This window comes from Balaenoptera acutorostrata, chromosome 16 (assembly GCF_949987535.1).
Source record: "Balaenoptera acutorostrata chromosome 16, mBalAcu1.1, whole genome shotgun sequence".
Taxonomy (NCBI): domain Eukaryota; kingdom Metazoa; phylum Chordata; class Mammalia; order Artiodactyla; family Balaenopteridae; genus Balaenoptera; species Balaenoptera acutorostrata.
In genome coordinates this window covers 15876212-15898822 of record NC_080079.1, presented here as the reverse complement: position 1 = coordinate 15898822, position 22611 = coordinate 15876212, and the positions used below count along the sequence as shown (strand labels likewise).

Sequence of the window (22611 nt, the reverse complement as noted above, 5' to 3'; positions counted from 1 at the left end):
ATAATTGTTAACACTACATAAAGTTGGTGTGTAAAAAACCAGGCCCAAAAAACAAGAGAAATTTTATGTGTTTTGAGGAAGATTCTAAAAATAAGTAGCTGATTAAAACAGAATTTTAATCTAAAAATTTCAGGAAGATTATTTTCCCAAGTTAATTCTTTCTTTCCTATTTTTCTTTTTAATTGTTTTCTCAATATCCTACAAGTTATTTCTTTCCCCATGTTCTTGAAGTATATAATCCCAAAGGTTTTAACTCCTTTGTTAAAGATATTAAAGTCTTTTAAAATTTTTCATAGCATTCTATTTGGAAATGAGATGAATATTTATATTTTCTTAATTCAGTACTACTCAGAGTGGTACGAATACGCACATATGAAAAAGCTAGCATTAAGATGTTGATGATTGCTGAAAATTTTGCAGGTCCATTTTTTTCCTAAGCACAGTTCATCTTCTGGATTGAAACACTTAAGATGTCATGACCAATGTTTATAATTTGCTCAAGAGTTTGGAAATTGTTTTGACAGGGTTTCGAACTTTGAGGTCCCTGCAGGAGACTCCAAGAAATCAAAATGGAACAAGTAGAAGTATAGGAGTAACATGACCTCTTAGGTCATCTGTTTAGATGAATATATGAAAATGGACGATTATGCTGCCATAGTTTAGGTTCCCAAAATAGAAACCTATTTGTTTTTTTTTGTTTTTTTTATAAACTTATTTATTTTATTTATTTTATTTTTGGCTGTGTTGGGTCTTCTTTGCTGCACGTGGGCTTTCTCTAATTGCGGCAAGCGGGGGCTAATCTTCATTGCATTGCGCAGGCTTCTCGTTGTGGTGGCTTCTCTTGTTGCGGAGCACAGGCCCTAGACGCATGGGCTTCAGTAGTTGTGGCACGCCGGCTTCAGTAGTTGTGGCTCGCAGGCTCTAGAGTGCAGGCTTAGTAGTTGTGGCGCACGGGCTTAATTGCTCTGCGGCATGTGGGATCTTCCCGGACCAGGGCTCGAACCCGAGTTGCCTGCATTGGCAGGCGGATTCTTAACCACTGCGCCACCAGGAAAGCCCGAAACCTATTTGTTCTTAAGTAAACTGGGTCAACTCTGTACTTTCTGACCAAAATGTATTGATGCTACTAGGACGGAGAGAGAGTTCTCTCTCTCTTTCTCTCACTCTTTTTAAGGACAAGAAAATGTTTTAGAAGGTACATCCAAATCTTTTTCTGTCCGTTTAACACCCATTTGAAATACTTGTAAATTTCCTATGAGATGGCTGAAGGGATATAATTTTGGGCTTAAAACTCCTGAAGTAAATTTCAAAATTAAAATGTAAAACATTTTTGACTTTGTGGAATTTAAATTGGTAGTGTCTTGTTCATGTAGTTATTTTGCTAAAAATATGCACTGTCTAATCTAGGCTTAAAAAGAAAAGATTCACTTCTGTATGTCATTGAAAATACGGAACAGTTTTAATCTGATTACAGGGTTGACTTTGGTGATGTGTAACTAATTACATAGCAGCCATTTTACTGTCTTGCATTTCAAAGTCCTAGGTACAAAGATCCCTGGTTATCGATAATTCCACTTTACTGCTACTTTAGTAATAGAATATTGTGTTTTCATGTAACGCTGTTACTTTTGAAGCCATATATATAGTAACTAGTGTCGGGGAGGGGAAAAAAACCCCAATACTATAATATAATAATAATGCTGATAAATGTGTTTGTCTTCTTTCTTAATAAATCGTTTTTACTTTCTTGGATTTGACTCATTTTGTTTCTCTTTGATATTGACATAAAGAATCAAATTAAAGCTCACCCCTTATTCTTATGCTGCTTTTGCATCATTAGTAGACAAATACAGAGTTATACTTAATGGGAAACTCCTAATGCCATTTTCTTAATTGCTGTGGTCTTTTTGTTTGTGTTTGTGTAGCTTGCACCTTCTCTTCCTTTACAAGAAGATTTTGTTTATCACTGGAAGGCAATTACCCATTACTACATAGAGACTTCGGGTAAGAAACAATGCTAATATTAATTAAACAGAAAATTTGTGAAATGCTAAAACACATTTCAAACTAGTTTTCAAAGTTATTTTACATTAAACTTATAAACAATTTATTTTACTTCTAATTCCTCTCGTAGATTCATTCAAAAGTATATCTGTTGAACACCTACTATGCTTAAGCGTTGTTCTAGGCACTGGGAAATATAACAATCAAACAGACAAAAATCTCTGTCCTAACAGAGCTTATGTATTGATTGGGAGGAAGTGAACAATAAATAGACAGGTATACATAGTGTGTCAGATGATAAGTGCTACGGAGAAGATGAAGCAGGCTAAAAGGGATAGAGGTGTGTGTTGGGGAGTGGGGGTCAGGGGCAGATGGCTATTTAAGATTAGAGAAAGCCTTGTTGCCCCAGGTGACTTCTGAGCTGAAGTCTGAAGGAGGAGGAAGCAAGCCTGGGGGCACCTGGGGGAGAAGTTCCAGGAGAGCACCCAGCGCACAGTCCCTGAGGCTGGAGCGTGCAGCACTTGGCTTATACTAGGAACCACACGGAAGTGTGGCTAGAGCAAGTGAACAAGGAGGGAAATGGGAGGAGGTGACAAAAGACAGGTGAGGGTGCAGATTCACACAAGGCCTTGTAAACCATTGTAAGGGTTTTGGCTTTTACTCTAAGATGGGAAGCCGTTAGAGGGTTTTGAGCAGAGGTGTAACATAATCTGTTTTAAAGGAATCACTCTGGCTTCTGTGAGAAAATGAGATTGAAAGTATGCAGAGGTGAAGCTGGCAGCACAGTTAGGGGACTATTGCAATGGTCTGAGAGATGACAGTGGCTCAGACAAGGGTGGAGGTGTAAGAAGTGATTGTCCTCTGGGTATACTTTGAAGAAAGCTTTGTTGGTGGATTGAATATTGGGTATAAGAGTAAGAGTCATGGATAACTCCAAATGTTGGGGCTTAAGCCGTTGGAAAAATAGAAGGACCACTCACTGAGAATGGGGAGACTGCAGGAGAAGCAGGTTTGTGAGAGCATTGTGGACATGTTTAGTTTGAGACGCCCATTATATATGCAATATGTCAAGTAGACAATAGGAAATAGGAATCTGTAGAGGCCTAAACTAGACATATGGAATTGAGACTCATCAGCATGTAAGTAGGATTTAAAGCCTTGAGACTGGGTGAGATTATCTAGGGTTAGCTAAGGATAGATGGAAGAGGGAAAGTGTTCAGGAACTAAGCCCCTGCACTCAATGTTTAGAGATTGGGAAAATGAGAATGACAGCAAAGGAGATTTTGCTTTTGCCAGTTCGGTAGCAGACAGCCAAGAGAGAATGGTGTCCTAGAAGCTGGAGGAGGAGAGAAGGATCCAAGTGTCAAATGATGTCAAGCTGATGAAGGCTAGGAACCGATCATTGGATTCAGCCATGAGGAGCTCGTTAGTGGTCTTGATAAGAGCCCTTTTAATAGCAAGGAGGAGAGAGGAGACCTGATTGGAGGAAGTTTCAGAGAAAATGGACAGAGAGCATATATAGACAGTGTGTGAAGACTGCTCTCTTGAGGAGTGTTAGTGGAAAGGGGGGCTGAGAAATGGAGCAACAGCCACAGGGGAGATGTGGCATTGAGGGGGTTTTAAATGTTTTGTAAAGATGGAACATACTGCCATTTGCACTTTGGTGAGAATGATCGAGTGGAGAAGGAAAGGTGGGTACGAGAGTCATATGAGATCATTTCTGAGCCATATCCTTCAGTTGGCAAGTGGGGTATGGGATCCTAGTGCATTAGTGGAGGCTTAGCCTTCATAGACTTGTGGACAGTTCAGCCATAAAATTAAGGCAGAAAGAAGAACATATGGGTGTAGATTCAGGAGAGGGGTAGACATGGTATAGGGAGTCTTTGGAAGTTATTTTCTGGTTGCTTCAATTTTTCTTAGTGAGTAGGCTGAAGAGTGAATATGGGGAAATGTGAATAAATTAGGTCAAAGGTTGGCAACATTTTTCTGTAAAGTGTCAGATAGTAAATATTTTAGGCTTTGTAGGCCATACAGTCTCTGTTGCAACTATTCAATTTTGTTGTTATCGTGCAAAAGCAGCCATCAACAATAAATAAAAGAATAGCATTCTTTTGTTCCAATACAACTTTATTAAAACAGAGGGCAAGCCTGGGTTTGTCCCATGAGCTGAAGTTTGGCAACCTCTGAAGTAAGGAAATAAAGTAGTCTTGCTACATAGCACTATGGGCTCCCTTGAGGAATGTATAGGTAAATGCTAGTGGATGTGCAGATTGGGCACATGTCTTTTAACTGAAAGGAAACATGAAAAAAAAATAGTTGATCTGATAAGCTGATAGGGTCATAGATAATTCTTTAAAAGAAAGAAATTCTTCATATTTGTATAGTAAGTGAAAATCAGACTATCTATATCTATATATACACCTTTAGGTGTAAAATATAATTTCTACCTTAATTTGGATGTTTAGACAGCAGATCTACAGAAAAGTTTTTTGAGAGGAGCTGCTTTTTCAAATGACTATTCTTAGCCCTTGTGAATTTTTCACCCCTCCATGGTCTTAAGGAAATGCTTTACAGGAAAGCCTATGAGTTCTTGCTTTAAATGATTTTTTTGCAGTCTCGTAGCAGAAACAAGTGTGTACATTACAGTAAAGTATGGGACAAAAAGGTGCATCAGGCACAGAGAGAGAAGGAAGAAGGGAGAGATAGGAGGCAGTGTCTGACCTGGGCTTTAAAGGATGAGCAGTAAGTTTTGAGGTAGGTAAGGAGGGCAGAGGCATCTCAGACAGAAGGAATAGCTTATGCAAAGGCCCCAGGGATCTAAACATGGTTTGGGATGAGAGTGGACGGCAGAAACTAGATCTTCTTGAGAGCTAGGATTTTAATCCCGTCAAGTTGAATTTACAGTTCATTTATTTCTCAAAAAAAAAGTCATTTTGATTATTTTTCTCCAAAAATAAGTGTAATCAGACCATGCTTAAATCTTCATTCTTTCCTGGAATGTTGATATAAAGTCTGCAGTAAAACAGGTGAAAAAACATTTTTAAAAAACAAATTTCAAATAAAATTACACACTATTTCTTATTAGCCCTAGGCTACTCATTTTAGAAGAATATGAAGTAAGACATCGTAAGTTAACATTTCTTGAATTCTTACTATGTGCTCAGGCACTGGGCTTTACACAGAGTATTTCGTTGAAATCATACGACAGCACTTACTGGTGTTGATTAACTCCATTTTACAGATGTTGGTGCTGAGGCTTAAACAGTTTGCCCAGGTCATCCAGCTAAAAGTGACAGAGCCAAGATTTGAATTCAAGTTGTCCAACTCCAGGTCTCATGCTCTTAACAACTGTCCCATACTATATCAAATTTGATACATATATGTCCTCCTGGGAAACAAGAGTGACCCTTCTCTTTCCATTGTTTTCTCCATAAGGCTTTAGTATTATGGTTTAGTCTGCGTGTGTGTATATATAATACATACATGTGCATATGTACAGACAAAGCTTTAAATCATCAGATACATAGTATACCAGGATTGTGTAGTATAAACTGTAGCAGTGCTAAGTAAAGGAGAATAGAGACGTAAATAGAGACGTAAAAAAGAACTTGTCATTCCCTGATATATTTTGTATTTAGACATTCTATAAAACTTCACATTTTACTGAGAGTAATTTAACCCTTATGTAATAAAGATAGGTTAATAAAACCATGTGTTTTTGATATGTAAAAAGTATCCATGAATTTTTATTTTGAAAAATCAATATTTTATAAGAATTCTCCTGAGAAGCAGCTTTTACTTTGGGAGTAGGTATCTGCTAATGAGAGGAGAGGTCAGAAATTTTTAATAGAGGGATTTTCTTTGGGCTCCTCATGTTTTCAAATCTGGAGATGAATTGGGGACAGTAAGTGCATTGTTACAAAGCAGTGCAGCAGTGAGCAAAAACAGAACCTGTCCTCTCCTCATATCCTACGTTATTCAGCTTAACATTCACGGCCAACCTGTTTCTATATAAAGAGACCTAAAGTTTAGATCTTCTGAACTGGCTAATTGAAAAAAATTTTTTTTAATTATAAGTGGGTACAAAATTCTGATGTTACTTGTATTTTTTCTGATCGTGTTCCCATTCCCCATATAAATGGTTCCTTTTCTGAATTACTTTGCATGAATATTAGCTTATAGACTATCTTTCAGAATATAGATTATTTTTGAATAAGATATAAGCCTCACTTAAGTGTGTGTGGTTCAGATTTTTCTGTTTGAATAGGAACAGGGAAATATAAAGAGTATTTTAGGTGCAAATGTGCAGATAAAAATGTTTGAAAATTTGATGAATGTTTTTATTGTTTAGATGATAAAGCCCCAGTGACAGACACAAATATTCCATCTCATCTGGAACAGATGTTAGTTATCTTGATACAAGAAGAAAGTGAACGGGAATTTGGAGAGACGGGGCCATGTATGGAGTATTTACTTCATCACAAGATCTTGGAAACATTATATACCTTAGGGAAAGCTGATGTAAGTTCCTAATCCACGTGACGTTCTTGGGCATGTAATATATGTATTCATGTCTTAGAGATAAAGAAGCTGCCAAGCACTAAATTTAATTGTAGAGTTGTGTATTAAGTATGGCAGGATTCAAGTCAGTATGTGGAAAAAAAAGAAAATGGTATGGCCTCTGTGAACGTGACTTTCGAAGCTCCCAAATGCTCTAGACAACAACTGGTACTTAGGCTGCTTAGAATTACAGTGTCAACATTTGTGAAAATAAACTCAAGTGCAGACGCTCAGAATCACAGGAAATGAGTAGGAACCCAGTGAAAATTGGGTTACAAAAATAGGAAGTATTCTTCATAATCCTGAAAGAAAATGTCACTGATTATTCTGACATTAACTCTACTGATGAGTGGAGCCAGTTTCAAGTAAGTCTCTTTGGTTAATCTTCCTCCTCTTTAAAAACTAGGAGGTGATCACCAAGGGGCCTCCCCCAGCTCTAAAAATCTGTGGTTCTGTTCTGTGAATTTCTATAATATATGATGTGAAAATCAAACTAGAAAAACCCCAAGCTAATAGACATGTTTAAACACCAAATAGAATTATGAAGTAGTATTGAAGACAATTTCCTTTTAACTAAATCTGTAATACTCCATTTCATTTCTAGGTTAAATTCATTCTGTTTATATTTTCTAGGCAACATGTTTGCTCCCCAACATCCTCCGATTCATTCCCCTCCTCCCTTCTGTTTCCTGTTCTGTGGAGAGAGGGGTTATGCAACATTATATTGAACAAATATTAATTGACTTTTGAGCAAATATTAGTAATTATACTACTAGGAAATTTAGTTTGATATTGGTGATTATAAGTATTGTGTTTTACCTGAATAATTGAAGGTATTTGCTATCTTAAAATATTATTGTGCTTAAGATTATAGCTTATGCTATTTCCAGATAACGTGTCTATGATGATGTTTTGGAAATACTTCTTTTGTGACTATTATATTTTAAATCTGAGGCAGAATAAGCAGGTTAACTATAGAACATATAACCTTGTTAACTCATACTCTCTTAATCTACAACATGAGGAATCGTCAGGTATACCTACTTTTCAGCAAATATTTAAAACAATTGGCATGTTATCAAAACTTATTTATTAAATATTCATTGCCTATAGTAATCATAATGTAAATAATTTTGCAACTAATTTAGAACAGCATTGTTAGAATAAATCACAGCAGTTTATACGTAGGATTCCTTTATTTACATAATATGTGTTAGAAGGCTTCATTTCTCCTACACGTGTAGGATGGAAGGTTATTGATTACCTGTCAGTAGCGTAAGCGGTAAGATTCTGCCTTTGCTTTGGCTGGGGAGTTTCCTGTTACCCTAGCATTTAGAATATAAACGGGTTGGCATTGCCTGAGCCAAACTCCAGTCTCCACGGCACATTATCACCAGGCTGTTTGTAATTACATCAGCCTGTGGTCTCATACACTATATTATAGTCCCAGATGTAATTTTATTTATACAATACCAGTCAGTAATAATTTCATGGAGAATTTTATTCTGATAAAGTCATTAACTGGCTAATTGCATTGATTTTTGAAGGTGGAATATATTCACGTACATTGCCTCTCCTATTTTTGAAGCTTTTAAGTAAGTATGTTTGTTTGCATTGTCTGTTTTTTTCTTGTTTGCTTTTCTTTTCTCCTACCCCTAGTGCCCTCCGGGGATGAAACAGCAGGTTTTGGTGTTCTATACCAAACTTCTGGGGAAAGTCCGGCAGCCACTACTTCCACATATTAACGTGCATAGGCCAGTGCAGGTATTTTGTTCCCTTTACACAAAACTTTTCAGTTTGCTTCTTTTCGTATAGAAATAATTTTATATGATTTTTCTAAAATGACATGCAAATTAGCAAATACTTGAGCTTTCTTTATGCATGACGATGTATTAAATGCACTTCATGTCTTTATTTTTCTCTTTTAAAATTTTATACATTAATTTTACCATTTACTTATTTCCATGACATCTCAAGGAGAGTTTATTATATAACTCATTAATTTTTTAGAGTAACATATTTGAAAAACTTACTGCTAGCAAATTTATTTTGATATAGGTGATTGTAAATATTGTTCTTTCTGAAAAATGCAAGGTATTTGCATTATTTGAAAATTTTAAATATCCTGAAGGTAAATGAATGGCTGTTTACATGCTTATAAAAAGTAACCTAAGTTTAAACATTTGTTTTAAATTGTTTGACAGAAATTAATTCGACTGTGTGGTGAAGTCCTTGCAACGCCAACAGAAAATGAAGAAATTCAGTTTCTCTGCATTGTGTGTGCAAAGCTGAAACAAGATCCCTACTTGGTTAATTTTTTTCTGGAGGTATGGTATACTTCCTGTCAACCTTCAAAGTATGTGTGTATTAAAATTATTATGAGAATTGAATTCTGTGAATAATATTAGAAGGAATTACTTCTTTGGGAATCAGATAGCTTGTTTTACTTCCCAGAATTTTCATTTAAGAGCACTGTTTTATTTTAACCTGAAATCTCCTGAGAAAAACGATTCTCAAAGAATGTGATTGAGCCAGATGTATGGGGCAGTATAGGGGCTGGACAAATACAAAGCCAAGGCTTAGAAGGAGTACAGCTTGAAGGGCAAATCAGGGAGAGAGAAGTCACGGGAATTTATTAGCTATCATATTTTCAGCCAGGCTTGCTCAAGTGCAGAGTGTGGGTAACTTGACCTGGGTTAAGGATGGTGTGTGCAGATTTGGACAAGATGCGAAGTGTCATGAGTTACCTCCCCACCCTGGTGTAACAGTTGGAATTGCTCTATTATCTTGTACTATCTTGTCATAGCTGTAGTCACCGAATCATAGTTTACTTAATTGATATTTGGATTTTATTTCCAGTTTTAAATTAGAAAATAACTTTTATGTATTTCCTGCTTTCATTTACTTTTTTTCAGCAGTGAAGTCATTTAGGAATATATTAGAAAAAATGTTGTTTTTTTTTTGTTAAAAAATGTTTTTTCTTCTTCTTTTTTTTTTTTTTTTTCAGATTGAGGTATAAGTTAGAGTACAACTCAGTCTTTCCGATCCACCATTCTATGAGTTTGACAAACACAGTTGTGTAACCACCAACACAATCAAGATATGCAGTAGCTCCATCACCGTACCATATGTCCTTTCCTGGTCATCCTGTTTCCACCTCTGCCCCAAGCAATCATTGATCTGTTTTCTGTCCCAAGTTTTCTCTTATCCAGAAAGTCATAAAAATATAATCAGCCTTTTGAGTCTGGCTTTTTTTTTCTTCATATAATGCATTTGAGAGTCATCCATGAGTTTGGTCCTTTACCTTGCTGAGTAGTATTCCACTGTATAGATGTACCACAGTTGTTTATCCATTCACCAGTTGAGGGACTTATGGGTTGGTTCCAGTTTGGGGCAATTATGGATGAGACCACAGTAAACATTCACAGATTTTTGTATGGATTTAGATTTTCATTTCACTTGGGTAGATACCTCAGAGTAGGATTTCCGTATCATGTAGTAAGTGTATATTTGCAAAACTCTTCCCAAGTGGGTTTTTCATTTTGCATCCCATGGACACAGTATGAGAGTTCTGTTGTTCCATGTTCTTGTCAGAGTGGGTGTTGTCAAGTTTTTTTGTTTTGTTTTTAAAACTTTTAGCCGTTCTAATAGATGGGCTCATTTTTTATTCACTTTATTTAATAAGTAACTCAGGATCTTATTCTGCACTCTTACTGGAGGTAGGTAAGCATTGAAGCTGCAAAATTGCATGAATTTAAATTTCTAGGTTAGTGTTAAGGGCTATGAATGCCTGATTTTCATGGTATGCATCATATTTTGAAAGTTTGCTTCAACATGGCTGGAATAGCCTTATGATATAAATGTTTCAAATATCTCGATTTGACTAAGTGTGAGATTTTTCTTCTCAAAGTTTTTTACTAAAGTTTTCTTAGATACCTAAGTTACTTTATTATTTTTTTTAATTTTTATTTATTTATTTATATTTTGGCTGCATTGGGTCTTCATCACTGCACGCGGTCTTTCTCTAGTTGTGGCGAGCGGGAGCTACTCTTTGTTGTGGTGTGCGGGCTTCTCATCACGGTGGCTTCTCTTGTTGCGGAGCACAGGCTGTAGGCGTGCAGGTTTCAGTAGTTATGGCATGTGGGCTCTAGAGCACAGGCTCAATAGTTGTGGTGCACAGGCTTAGTTGCTCCCGCGGCATGTGGGATCTTCCCGGACCAGGGCTTAAACTCGTGTCCCCTGCATTGGCAGGCGGATTCTTAACCACTGAGCCACCAGGGAAGTCCTGATACCTAAGTTACTTTAGATGCAGTAGATTTTCTTCCAACCTTAAGCTTTAAGGAGTTTTTCTCAGAATCTCCGAAACTTGTTTCAGAAGTACACAGCCATAGATCAGAAGCAGAGAAAATTTGCAAGCATATGTATGCCTGCCTGTTTTCAGAGAAACATTTACATTTCGACCTCAGTACCAAGAACACCTTTCTGAATTAGTGTCATGACTGCTGTAATGCAGCATGTTTATAGCACATACTTCTCCAAAGCCTGAGGGGCTAGGTATCTCCATTTTCTGAACTGATCGGACTACTTATACGCTTTTAATGTCAGTTATTACAAGCTCCCTAGCATTAGAGTTATTTATATGCATTTTATTTTTTCTTCCTGGTCAGTAAGCTCCTTGAGGACAAGGACTCTATCTCATTAATCTTTAGGTCCCCACAGCTTCTCTGGTATCTAGCACAATGCATAGTAACTTTAATTAACTCTTATTGAATGAATGAATCTTTAGAGAAATGCAGCTTTATTACTGGTAAGTAACAGATAGTAATAGAAGTACTTTGCAGTTCTTGAGCATGTATCCCCTGAAATCTAATCTCTCTGTTCATTTATATCAGCTAATAGATACATCTGCTGTGAATTAAGTGCAGATAGTAGATGAGTTAGAAACATTTTTGCCCTAAAGGAGTTCATAGTCTGGTGATGAGGGTAAGACTAATGTTCAGATACTGTAATCTAAGGTAGAGTAAGGTGAGTATCATAAGAAAGGTACCCCCTAATGCCCCCTAAATGTTCATAGGATGAAGAGATTACATCTGCCCTTGTCATTAGGAAAGGCGGCATGGAAGAGGTTGTCTTTGAAATGAGCCTTGACAGATGTTTAGATAAGAAGGGGTGAACATAAGTAAAGGAGTGAAGATATGAAAGTTTGTGGTGTGTTCACATAGTTTAATTAGGCCACGTGGTAAGAAAAGGGCCTAGACAGATAGGTTGGAATTGTCAAAGGCTTTGAATGGCAGGATGAAGAGTTTGTACTTGCTTGCAGAGCTTTTTCAAAATGCAGCTTCCTTGGTTCCACCTCCAGATATTCTCATTCTGCAGGTCTAGGTGAGACCCAGGAATCTGCATTTTTATCAGGCCCCACAGAAGACCACAAGGCCAACAGTCCTGAGTCACACTTTGAGGAACACTAGTTTAGGGAGTGAGTGCTGTTCTAGGATTACTCTTCCTCTTGCCATTCTTATCCCAGGTGCCACGCCCAACAATAGTATTAACATTTTAGATGGAATAAAATGTTTTACATTCATAAAGACTGTGATATGCAATTGACTTTATAGGAAATAGGGAAGTTGTTTGGGATATTCATGTAGTTCCTCAGAATTGTTTTCTTTTAATATATGTGCTCTGAGCTCAATTTCTCAAGAAGATTGGTCTAAACTCTACTTTTAATAGTAATAAAAGTGATTTATAATAACTATCATATAACTTTGGAAGTAGATCTTTGAGTTCATTCAGCATTTAATGCACTTCTGTGATGGGTGAAACACTGATAGGCCCTGCAGAGAAGCGGGTTTATGATGAATTCTAACTTGTGTGAGTGATTTGACTTTTGCTTTTGTGTTTAAATGGAAAGCAAGATACTTTTACCTGGGAACTAAAGAGTTGCTTCAGTTTAGATTCTTTTTGTGTTTGGGTGTATGTGGTGGGGGGAAGGGTCACAATATTTCAAGCAAATCTTAGTTTTATCCTCAGAAACACAAGTAAGAATGCCCTCAGGATGTTGGTTTATATTTACAGAGCAGAAGTATAAGGAAAAAACAGAAAAATCATCTTAGAAAACTGGTTTTAGAAGAGTCAACATTGGGGCAATGTATTTTTAGTAGCCTAGTGATTAGAAAACAATTAACTGCAATTGAAACTTCCTGAATCCTTTTTTTCCTGACTAACATCAGTTGTTTTCAGTAGTAGTCAAATAGTTATCGCTAGTATTGTTCATTGTTTATAGTTGGTGTAAAACAGTTTGTAGATCGTGTTCTGAAGAGTATCATAAACGCCTATGTAATTTTTTTTAACATCTTTATTGGGGTATAATTGCTTTACACTGATGTGTTAGTTTCTGCTGTACAACAAAGTGAATCAGCTGTACATATACATATATCCCCATATCTCCTCCCTCTTTCATCTCCCTCCCACCCTCCCTATCCCACCCCTCTAGGTGGTCACAAAGCACCGAGCTGATCTCCCTGTGCTATGCGGCTGCTTCCCACTAGCTATCTATTTTACATTTGGTAGTGTATATATGTCCATGCCACTCTCTCACTTCGTCCCAGTCTCACCTTCCCCCTCCCCACGTCCTCAAGTCCCTTCTCTACCTCTGAAACGCCTGTGTAATTTTAAAATATCTAAAACACAGTTTGTTTAAGTCTGGGTATTTTCATTTGTCACAACACGTATCCATTGCTACAGTGGCTAGATACTGAATGTTAATTTTAGAAAAACCCATTAAAATATGATTTCTATTACATAAGGCTTTTGACGTGAATCTTACAAAACATGTATTCCTTTTCAGAACAAGTTTAAATCTCTGGCTTCTAAAGGAGCACCAAATGCAACTTCAGAAGATGTATTAAAAGGTCAAGATTCCTTGTCAACAGATACAGGACAGTCCTGTCGGCCAGAGGAACCGTCTGGTGCTTCTGGAATGGAGCACACCGAGTTAGAGGATGCGCCGCCTCCTCAGCCGGATGATCTGTCCACAGGCTTGGACAACCTCAGCATCGCTGCACTGCCAGAGGCCACAGTTGTTCGTCCAAACCAGGATTACAACTTAGTGAATTCGTTGTTAAATCTTACTAGAAGTCCTGTGAGTCATCTTCTTTACCTTTTTTTCCCTCTAACATAATCTCAGTTATTTGCACAGGGAAAAAAAATCTATTTTTATTTTGGTGTAAAACTTTAAATCTGTTTAAGTTGAAATTTTCCAAACAACCTGATGTACGTCTAATTCCAGCATTGAAGAGGTTATGTGTCTCTCCCCTCAGGATGGCCGAATAGCTGTGAAAGCCTGCGAGGGCTTGATGCTGCTAGTGAGTCTGCCAGAGCCAGCGGCCGCCAAGTGCCTCACGCAGAGCACCTGCTTGTGCGAACTGCTCACAGACAGGCTCGCCTCCCTGTACAAGGCCCTACCTCAGTCAGTGGACCCCTTAGATATTGAAACAGTGGAAGCAATTAACTGGGGGTAAGAGCTGCTATTTCTCTTTTCCCATAAGAGTGACTTCTTAAACCTACGCTTTTAAATCCATTTCCATTTTGCAATGATAGAAATCTTTAGTTTTGAAAAATATAACATTGCTAGTGATCATTAAACAGGATTGTGTGTTGTTTTTTTTTTAAAGAAATTCACGTTCTTTTATTTATTTATTTATTTATTTATGGCTGTGTTGGGTCTTCGTTTCTGTGCGAGGGCTTTCTCTAGTTGCGGCAAGTGGGGACCACTCTTCATCACAGTGCGCGGGCCTCTCACCATCGCGGCCTCTCTTGTTGCGGAGCACAGGCTCCAGACGCGCAGACTCAGTAATTGTGGCTCACGGGCCCAGTTGCTCCGCGGCATGTGGGATCTTCCCAGACCAGGGCTCGAACCCGTGCCCCCTGCATTGGCAGGCAGATTCTCAACCCCTGCACCACCAGGGAAGCCCCAGGATTGTGTTTTGAGGCTTGTTTTATAATTTGTTATCAGGAATGAATTGGCGTGGGAACGGTCCATCTGTTACATAGTTAAGCTATTTTCCCTCTGTCTGTTAATAGTGATCAATTATGACCTTAACTGTGTTAAGATCCACAACTTTATCTGACTATATTTTTTAAAAAACAAAAACCCTGAGAGAAGGAATCTTCTCTTTTATAAATCAGCTCCACTGCCCCTGGGGCAGTCTAACAGTTCATGGCCTGCCTGTGTGGAACCTCGCCTCCCACCTCTTTGTTTCACCCCTTCCCCTTCCCCCAGCTTTTAGGGCTCACCCCTTGATTCTCATATGAAAATGTGATTATTGAGGAACATTTATAAGTTATTAAAAACTGTAAAGCAGCATAAATAAAATTACCCATAATCCCACCACCTGTAAGCAGTCTAACATTTTGACATAATAACCTGTTATTGTTTCTCTGTGCATTTTTAACCCTGCTTTGGTTCTTACTTGTTTTTTTCCACCCTATATTGTCAACATCTGCCAGACCCACTTGTTAACTTTACTACTGGGTGGTATTTTAAGGCAGGAAGAGAAGCAAACCAGTTATTTCCTCTTGCAGTCCCTTCTTTATGTTTCTTTCCTTCCATCCTAGTGGCTGAGAACCTCCGACTTTTCATTTCTGTTACTTGGTCAAATTTATGGTGGAAATATGAGGACCTATCCCAATGGTTTTTCTGCTGCAGCTCCATTCTGCTTCAGTCTCTCTCCACTTAATGAGTGAAAATTATTCACAACTTTCATTTAAAAGGTTTTCTCTTACCTTTGGCTTTTATTTATAAAACCCTCTTCTGATTGTCATCCAGCATCGCCTGTGTAAACGTATCATAGTGTGTGTTCATTCACGTGCCTTCATCTCCCCTTTTGTACTGAATTGGATTAATGCTTTCGGATAACTTTGGACTTCAAATTTCTTCCTTGTCCTATAGCTTGGACTCATATAGTCATAAAGAAGATGCTTCTGCATTTCCAGGAAAACGAGCCTTAATTTCATTTCTCTCCTGGTTTGATTATTGTGATCAACTCATAAAGGAAGCACAAAAGGTTTGAATATTTCGTTGTTTTTTACTGATAACTTAAAACTGTAAATATCAACTAAGTAAAATTTGAATCCTCAATTTATATTTTTAACTATGTCTTAATTGTCTTAGGATAGCACAGTTAGTAGTTTATATCCCTAAGTATATCTTAATTGTCTTAGGATAACACAGTTAAATAAATAAAATGAAATAAACCAAAAAAAAGTGTATATATACGTGTGTGTGTGCATGTGTGTGTGTATGACAGCTCTGGAATAAATCGAAGTTCAAGTTCTGCCCATATGTTTCTTTAAGTATTATAGCATAACCCTTTGCAAGGTAACATTGGCCTCCCTCCATTTCTCCTCTTTGGGGAGATGTTAATACAATAAGTGACTGGGATAATATTTTTATCCTGTTTGTCTTTGTTCTTGGAAATTTAGATAACATGTAAAGGACCCAATAGCTAATGTCTCATCTAGGTTTATATGCCATCAACAAGATGGTCAGTAGGCAAGCTTGTTTTTTCACATTAATTCAGATGGAGAGTGCAAACTGACTTACGGATGTTATAAATTAATCTCTTTCCCATTTTAAAAAAACATAATGATACTTATACTATGTTCTAGACTGCTGCTGTTGCCCTTGCCAAAGCTGTTCATGAAAGATTTTTTATTGGTGTTATGGAACCTCAATTAATGCAAACGTGAGTGGCCTCTTTACTTAAAAAAAAAAAATCACTGTGTTCATGTTATTTTTGCCCACTAATTACTTGTTTGTTTTGCCAGTTCTGAGATGGGTATCCTGACATCAACTGCTCTGCTTCATCGCATTGTTCGTCAAGTAACCTCTGACATTTTGCTTCAAGAAATGGTGTTCTTCATCCTTGGAGAACAGAGGGAACCAGAAACTCTGGCAGAAATCAGCAGACATCCTTTAAGACATAGGTTAATTGAACATTGTGATCACATATCTGATGAGGTAAGCTATGTAAGGATTTAGAATTGGACTTAGATTCTTTGACATACTGATTTTGATGTACTTGTGATGTTTTGAATATAGCCTCTTTTTTTATGCGGCTTTTTATTTTGAACATTGAAAGCGTGAAGAATCGTTTATTTAAATTATTTTTCAGTTACCCTTTATCATTTTTGGTTTCAGATAAGCATAATGACATTAAGAATGTTTGAACATCTTTTGCAAAAACCCAATGAGCACATTCTTTACAACTTGGTCCTAAGAAATCTTGAAGAAAGAAACTATACAGAATATAAACCTGTGTGCCCAGAAGATAAAGATGTAGTGGAGAATGGATTAATAGCAGGAGCAGTGTAAGTTTCTATCCAACTCTGTGAGTTTAGCATTTTATTTAGAATCATAATTTTCTCCCCTCTTATTTCCCTTCCTTATTCTTAAAAAAAATACCTCTAATAGTTTAAAAGTTTTTAAAAAATAAAATTTAGATGTCCTGATCTTATTGTCCCTTTAAATTACAAGTGGCAGTATATAGTCATTAAACGTAACAAAATCATTATAGTCTTGAGTTTGATGTTAGTATAAAATGTTAATTTCTCTAAAAAATATAAATACATTCATTATTCCTTAATTCTTTTATTAGCAAAATTATGTAATGTTTTCTAAGAACATAGCAGAGAATCTTTTGGTTTAGAAACTATAATAAATTTTTTTTTATACATCATTAAATTAAACTTAGAGATCTGGAAGAAGATCCTTTGTTTACTGACATTTCACCAGATAACACTTTGTCAAACCAAGAGTGGCTTAGTTCTTCACCTCCTGCTTCTCCAGACCACCCCAAAAATGATGGAAAAACTGAAGTCCATAAAATTGTAAATAGGTGAGTTGCTATATTAATTTGACTTACATCTCTTTTACTTGTTTTTATAACATGTAATAGCTCTGCTCTTTGATCATTATAGTGATATGTTATGAATTCAGTCGTCCCTTCTTTAAAGATTATGTCAGCTTTTTGAAATGCTTATGTAGCTAGTGACAGTCTAGGGGCAACGATCTGCACAAAAGAGAAAAGCTCTAGAGTAGTAGTGGTTAAATAAATCTTCAAGGTCCTCTACTTATTTTTAATGTAAAATATTTTAAGTAATTCCCAGTTGGAAAAACATTGAGAATTTCCAGTTTGACAAATTGAACATATTGGCCGTGTACTCACATGTGTTAAGCAGAGGGCTATTCCTTTTTTTTTTTTCTTTTTTAGCGTTTTTATGTTGTTGTTTTTTTTTGTTTTTTTGTTTTTTTTAAATTTTTATTTATTTATTTATGGCTGTGTTGGGTCTTCGTTTCTGTGCGAGGGCTTTCTCTAGTTGCGGCGAGCGGGGGCCACTCTTCATCGCGGTGCGCGGGCCTCTCACTATCGCGACCTCTCTTGTTGCGGAGCACAGGCTCCAGACGCGCAGGCTCAGTAGTTGTGGCTCACGGGCCCACTTGCTCCGCGGCATGTGGGATCTTCCCAGACCAGGGCTCGAACCCGTGTCCCCTGCATTAGCAGGCAGATTCTCAACCACTGCGCCACCAGGGAAGCCCTGTTGGTTTTTTTTAAGTGCCCTTTCCCGGCAATTTTCTTCTTTTCCTTCCTTTGCAATCCTGTCGCTGATATGCCTGGTGCTGGGAGGTGACTTTAGAGAAGACTGCATGTGGTGTAAGATGCACAGTTAGGGTGCATGAAAATCGAAGGTTCAGTTACTTAAAAGCCAGGTTCCTGAGACTAACAAATTTCACGGCAGTCGATCATTGTCCTGTAATGTAAAAAGAGTCGAGTCTTCTTCTGCTTGATTCTACTTTAAGTGGAATGAGTAATTTTTAAATAAAACTTTTAAAATAATGACAGAGTATTTAATCAGTGAATTGTAGTACTGATTCAAGATTAAGTACTTACGAATATACAATTTTACTTTTCAAGTTTCCATTTGCATTAATACTTGGCTAAACTGAAGATATTGCTAGGTATTTTAACACATATAGAGATGTTGAATTGTGAGAGTATTTGTATTATTGATTATGGCATTTTTTCATTTAAGTTTTCTCTGTCTGGTACCGGATGAAGCAAAATCATCCTACCATGTGGAGGGCACGGGATATGACACCTACCTCCGAGATGCTCATAGGCAGGTAAGAGAAGTAACTAGTTTTTGACACGCAATCTAATGAGAATGCACACACGTTGTCACATTGCCCATAGTCGTTTCTCCAAAGGTTTCCCTTTCTCTGCAAGACCTAAACTCCACTCTCACCACTTGAACTTTTTGCCAGTGACCTGACTTTGCATTTCACTAACTGTGTGTCTCTATCTCAAGATTTCTTTATGCTCCCTTCCCCACCCCCCCTTTTCTTCCCTTTCTTCCTGCCCTTGAAATTATATGTCCCCCAAATCCTTTCCCCTGCTGATCTAAAACATGATTTTTAAATAATTCTACCCACCGCCCACCATTGCCCCCAGCCCACAGGCTATACCCTTTCCTCTTCACTATTCTTACTCATCAGTAATTCACAAGTGCTGGCTCTTCATCCCCTGCATCCCAGCTTTCCACCTTACTGAAAGTACTTTCCCAAAGGTCTCCTCTTAGTTATTAAATTAAATGGTCTTCTCTCAGTCATCTTTCTCCTCTGTAACATTTTACATTTTTACCAAATTCCAAATTTTGAAATGTCTCAAGTCAGAAAAATATACATTTAATTTTCATTTAAATCCTTTGGGTTAAAGTGTGCTCTTATTGATAATTAACTTGCATGCGCTTATAGTTAATTCATGATGCTTTAAGCCTGAATTCAAGTCCACATTACTATGTGAATAACTAGAGTAATGCAAATACATTCATGTAACAATAAAATAGAGGCAATAAAAGTAATACCAACCTCAGTAGTACTGATTGGATTTTTAAACTGCTTTGATTCTTTCTGTAAAGATTCATTTCCATATTCTGATTACAGTTATGATTGTTTCAGAAATATTTGACAAGACACAAAAAGAGTAGAAAAAATTTACACTATTACTTTCTAGCTCAGAATTTCAGAAGTGTTAATATAAAAATGCTTTATTACTGGACAGGTACATGTAAAAGTATGAAATTAGAACACTCCCTAACACCATACACAAAAATAAACTCAAAATGGATTAAAGACCTAAATGTAAGGCCAGACACTATCAAACTCTTAGAGGAAAACGTAGGCAGAACACTCTATGACATAAATCACAGCAAGATCCTTTTTGACCCACCTCCAAGAGAAATGGAAATAAAAACAAAAATAAACAAATGGGACCTAATGAAACTTAAAAAGCTTTTGTACAGCAAAGGAAACCATAAACAAGACCAAAAGACAACCCTCAGAATGGGAGAAAATATTTGCAAATGAAGCAACCGACAGAGGATTAATCTCCAAAATTTACAAGCAGCTCGTGCAGCTCAATATCAAAAAAACAAACAACCCAATCCAAAAATGGGCAGAAGACCTAAATAGACATTTCTCCAAGGAAGATATTACAGATTGCCAACAAACACATGAAAGGATGCTCAACATCATTAATCATTAGAGAAATGCAAATCAAAACTACAATGAGATATCATCTCACACTGGTCAGAATGGCCATCATCAAAAAATCTAGAAACAGTAAATGCTGGAGAGGGTGTGGAGAAAAGTGAACACTTTTGCACTGTTGGTGGGAATGTAAATTGATACAGCCACTATGGAGAACAGTATGGAGGTTCCTTAAAAAACTAAAAATAGAACTACCATATGACCCAGCAATCCCACTGCTGGGCATATACCCTGAGAAAACCATAGTTCAAAAAGAGTCATGTACCAAAATGTTCATTGCAGCTCTATTTACAATAGCCAGGACATGGAAGCAACCTAAGTGTCCCTCAACAGATGAATGGATAAAGAAGATGTGGCACATATATACAATGGAATATTACTCAGCCATAAAAAGAAATGAAATGGAGGTATTTGTAATGAGGTGGATGGAGTTAGAGTCTGTCATACAGAGTGAAGTAAGTCAGAAAGAGAAAAACAAATACAGTATGCTAACACATATATATGGAATCTAAGGAAAAAAAAAAAGCCATGAAGAACCTAGTGGCAAGACGGGAATGAAGACACAGACCTACTAGAGAATGGACTTGAGGATATGGGGGAGGGGGAAGGGTAAGCTGTGTCAAAGTGAGAGAGTGGCATGGACATAATATACACTACCAAACGTAAAATAGATAGCTAGTGGGAAGCAGCCGCATAGCACAGGGAGATCAGCTTGGTGCTTTGTGACCACCTAGAGGGGTGGGATAGGGAGGGTGGGAGGGAGGGAGATGCAAGAGGGAAGAGATATAGGAACATATGTATATGTATAACTGATTCACTTTGTTATAAAGCAGAAGCTAACACACCATTGTAAAGCAGTTATACTCCAATAAAGATGTTAAAAAAATTGCTTTATTAAATATTGGAGTGTGGTTTTATAAAGAAAATTTTCTATTGAAAGACAAATAGTTTAAAACTCACAAGATATTGAAGAAGTTGGTTTTTTAATCATTTTAAATGTTTTTCTTTTAAAAGTTGAAGTTAGTGCTTTGTGTAAGAATATGTTTTAATCTCAGTTAATTTGTAAACTAGAGATGATAAAGTAATTTTGCTTTATTGAATAAGGACAATCTGAAAAGGGAGAAAGAATATGGAAGAAAACTATGCTCTAAATTTCTTTTGTTTAAATTCAAGTAAATTACATATCCGGGAAGACTTTAAAATTTTCTTTTTATTATAAGAGATATTCTTGTGCTTATAAAAATCCATATTGTGTATCCTGCTGATAAACTGTATAGTGAGGACCGGTTTCCACTTATTTCCAATCTGTCACTGACCAATGCTTTTGTAAAATATAAAAAAATGAAAAGAAAAAACACAGAATACAAGCCCTGATTATTTTATAGATTGAACAGATGTAAAATTTACTCAGTGAAATTGCAAGAGAAGTTTCTAAACTTGCTCTCAGGTTTTGTACTCGTCTCAGTGCAGTGGTAGTGAACAGTTTTCGGACCACACTTAGAGCAGCCCCGTTTCCTCCTGACAGTGATAGCAACGTGCCTGGGTAAACACATCGTAGGAAAGTCAAGTTTGCCTTCTCAGGTGCTGTGTATCTGTTCACCTATTTTGTATATTATATATATTTTAGAATAGATTTGAAAATGTGGCTAAAACTTGCTTTGCTTTTTAAATACTCGCTAAATCTGTGATGAGAATCAGTAAAAGGTTGAATTCCTCTAAAGGAAAGAGCATAAGCTCAGCAGTGAAAGGGGTACTTCGGTAAAGTTAAAATCTGCCTGCTTTCGCATCGACGTGCCGGGACTGGTGGTTGTGACCTGACCTTGGGCCTCTCTCCAGTCGGCGTGTTTTCCGGCTCATCCCTCCCCCCTCTTCCATGGCACCTCGCACTTAGCAGACACTTAGCAGTCAAGTGGATTCCTATGCCTATTGGGGAAAATTATTTCTATTTAATCTCCATTTGCTTTTGTTCAGTTCTTCTTTAATGATCCAAATACTTTCTCCCTAGTTCCGGGACTACTGTGCTATCTGCTTAAGATGGGAGTGGCCTGGGTCTCCAAAAGCATTGGAAAAGTGCAATTTAGAAGCAGCTTTCTTTGAAGGTCATTTTTTGAAAGTTTTATTTGACAGAATGGGAAGAATTCTTGATCAGGTAAATAAGTCTTAAAATATTAATTTCCATATTATTTTGTTGCCATTCACCATGAGTTCTACTCACATCTTAAGTTTACATCTTCAGTAAAGTAGTTTTATTGTTTTCTTTTTCCACTAGATGACTTTTTCATAAAGCTAGATTGCTAACAACTGGTGGGTTTCTGAGGCATTCATTATGTTAAAGCTTTTGTTTGGCCTGACAGCTGTTACAGAGTTGTACGTTTACGTCTCATTGTGGGTCATTGTCTTAATAACCGTAGCACCTTTCGGCAGTGCCTAGAGCGCTTTCT

General features: G+C 37.1%; 1 protein-coding gene across 1 annotated transcript in view; it reads left to right on the top strand.

The window, feature by feature from the left end:
- The window catches only part of FHIP2A (FHF complex subunit HOOK interacting protein 2A), a 37060-nt gene that overhangs the window by 5523 nt on the left and 8926 nt on the right, over positions 1-22611 (top strand). The window contains exons 2-14 of the mRNA XM_057531124.1: positions 1926-2004; positions 6356-6525; positions 8224-8328; positions 8769-8891; positions 13409-13702; positions 13881-14077; positions 15512-15626; positions 16231-16307; positions 16390-16582; positions 16763-16932; positions 17316-17459; positions 18655-18745; positions 22176-22319. Coding sequence (XP_057387107.1) covers positions 1926-2004; positions 6356-6525; positions 8224-8328; positions 8769-8891; positions 13409-13702; positions 13881-14077; positions 15512-15626; positions 16231-16307; positions 16390-16582; positions 16763-16932; positions 17316-17459; positions 18655-18745; positions 22176-22319 — 1902 coding nt within the window. The remainder of the gene's footprint in view (positions 1-1925; positions 2005-6355; positions 6526-8223; positions 8329-8768; positions 8892-13408; positions 13703-13880; positions 14078-15511; positions 15627-16230; positions 16308-16389; positions 16583-16762; positions 16933-17315; positions 17460-18654; positions 18746-22175; positions 22320-22611) is intronic.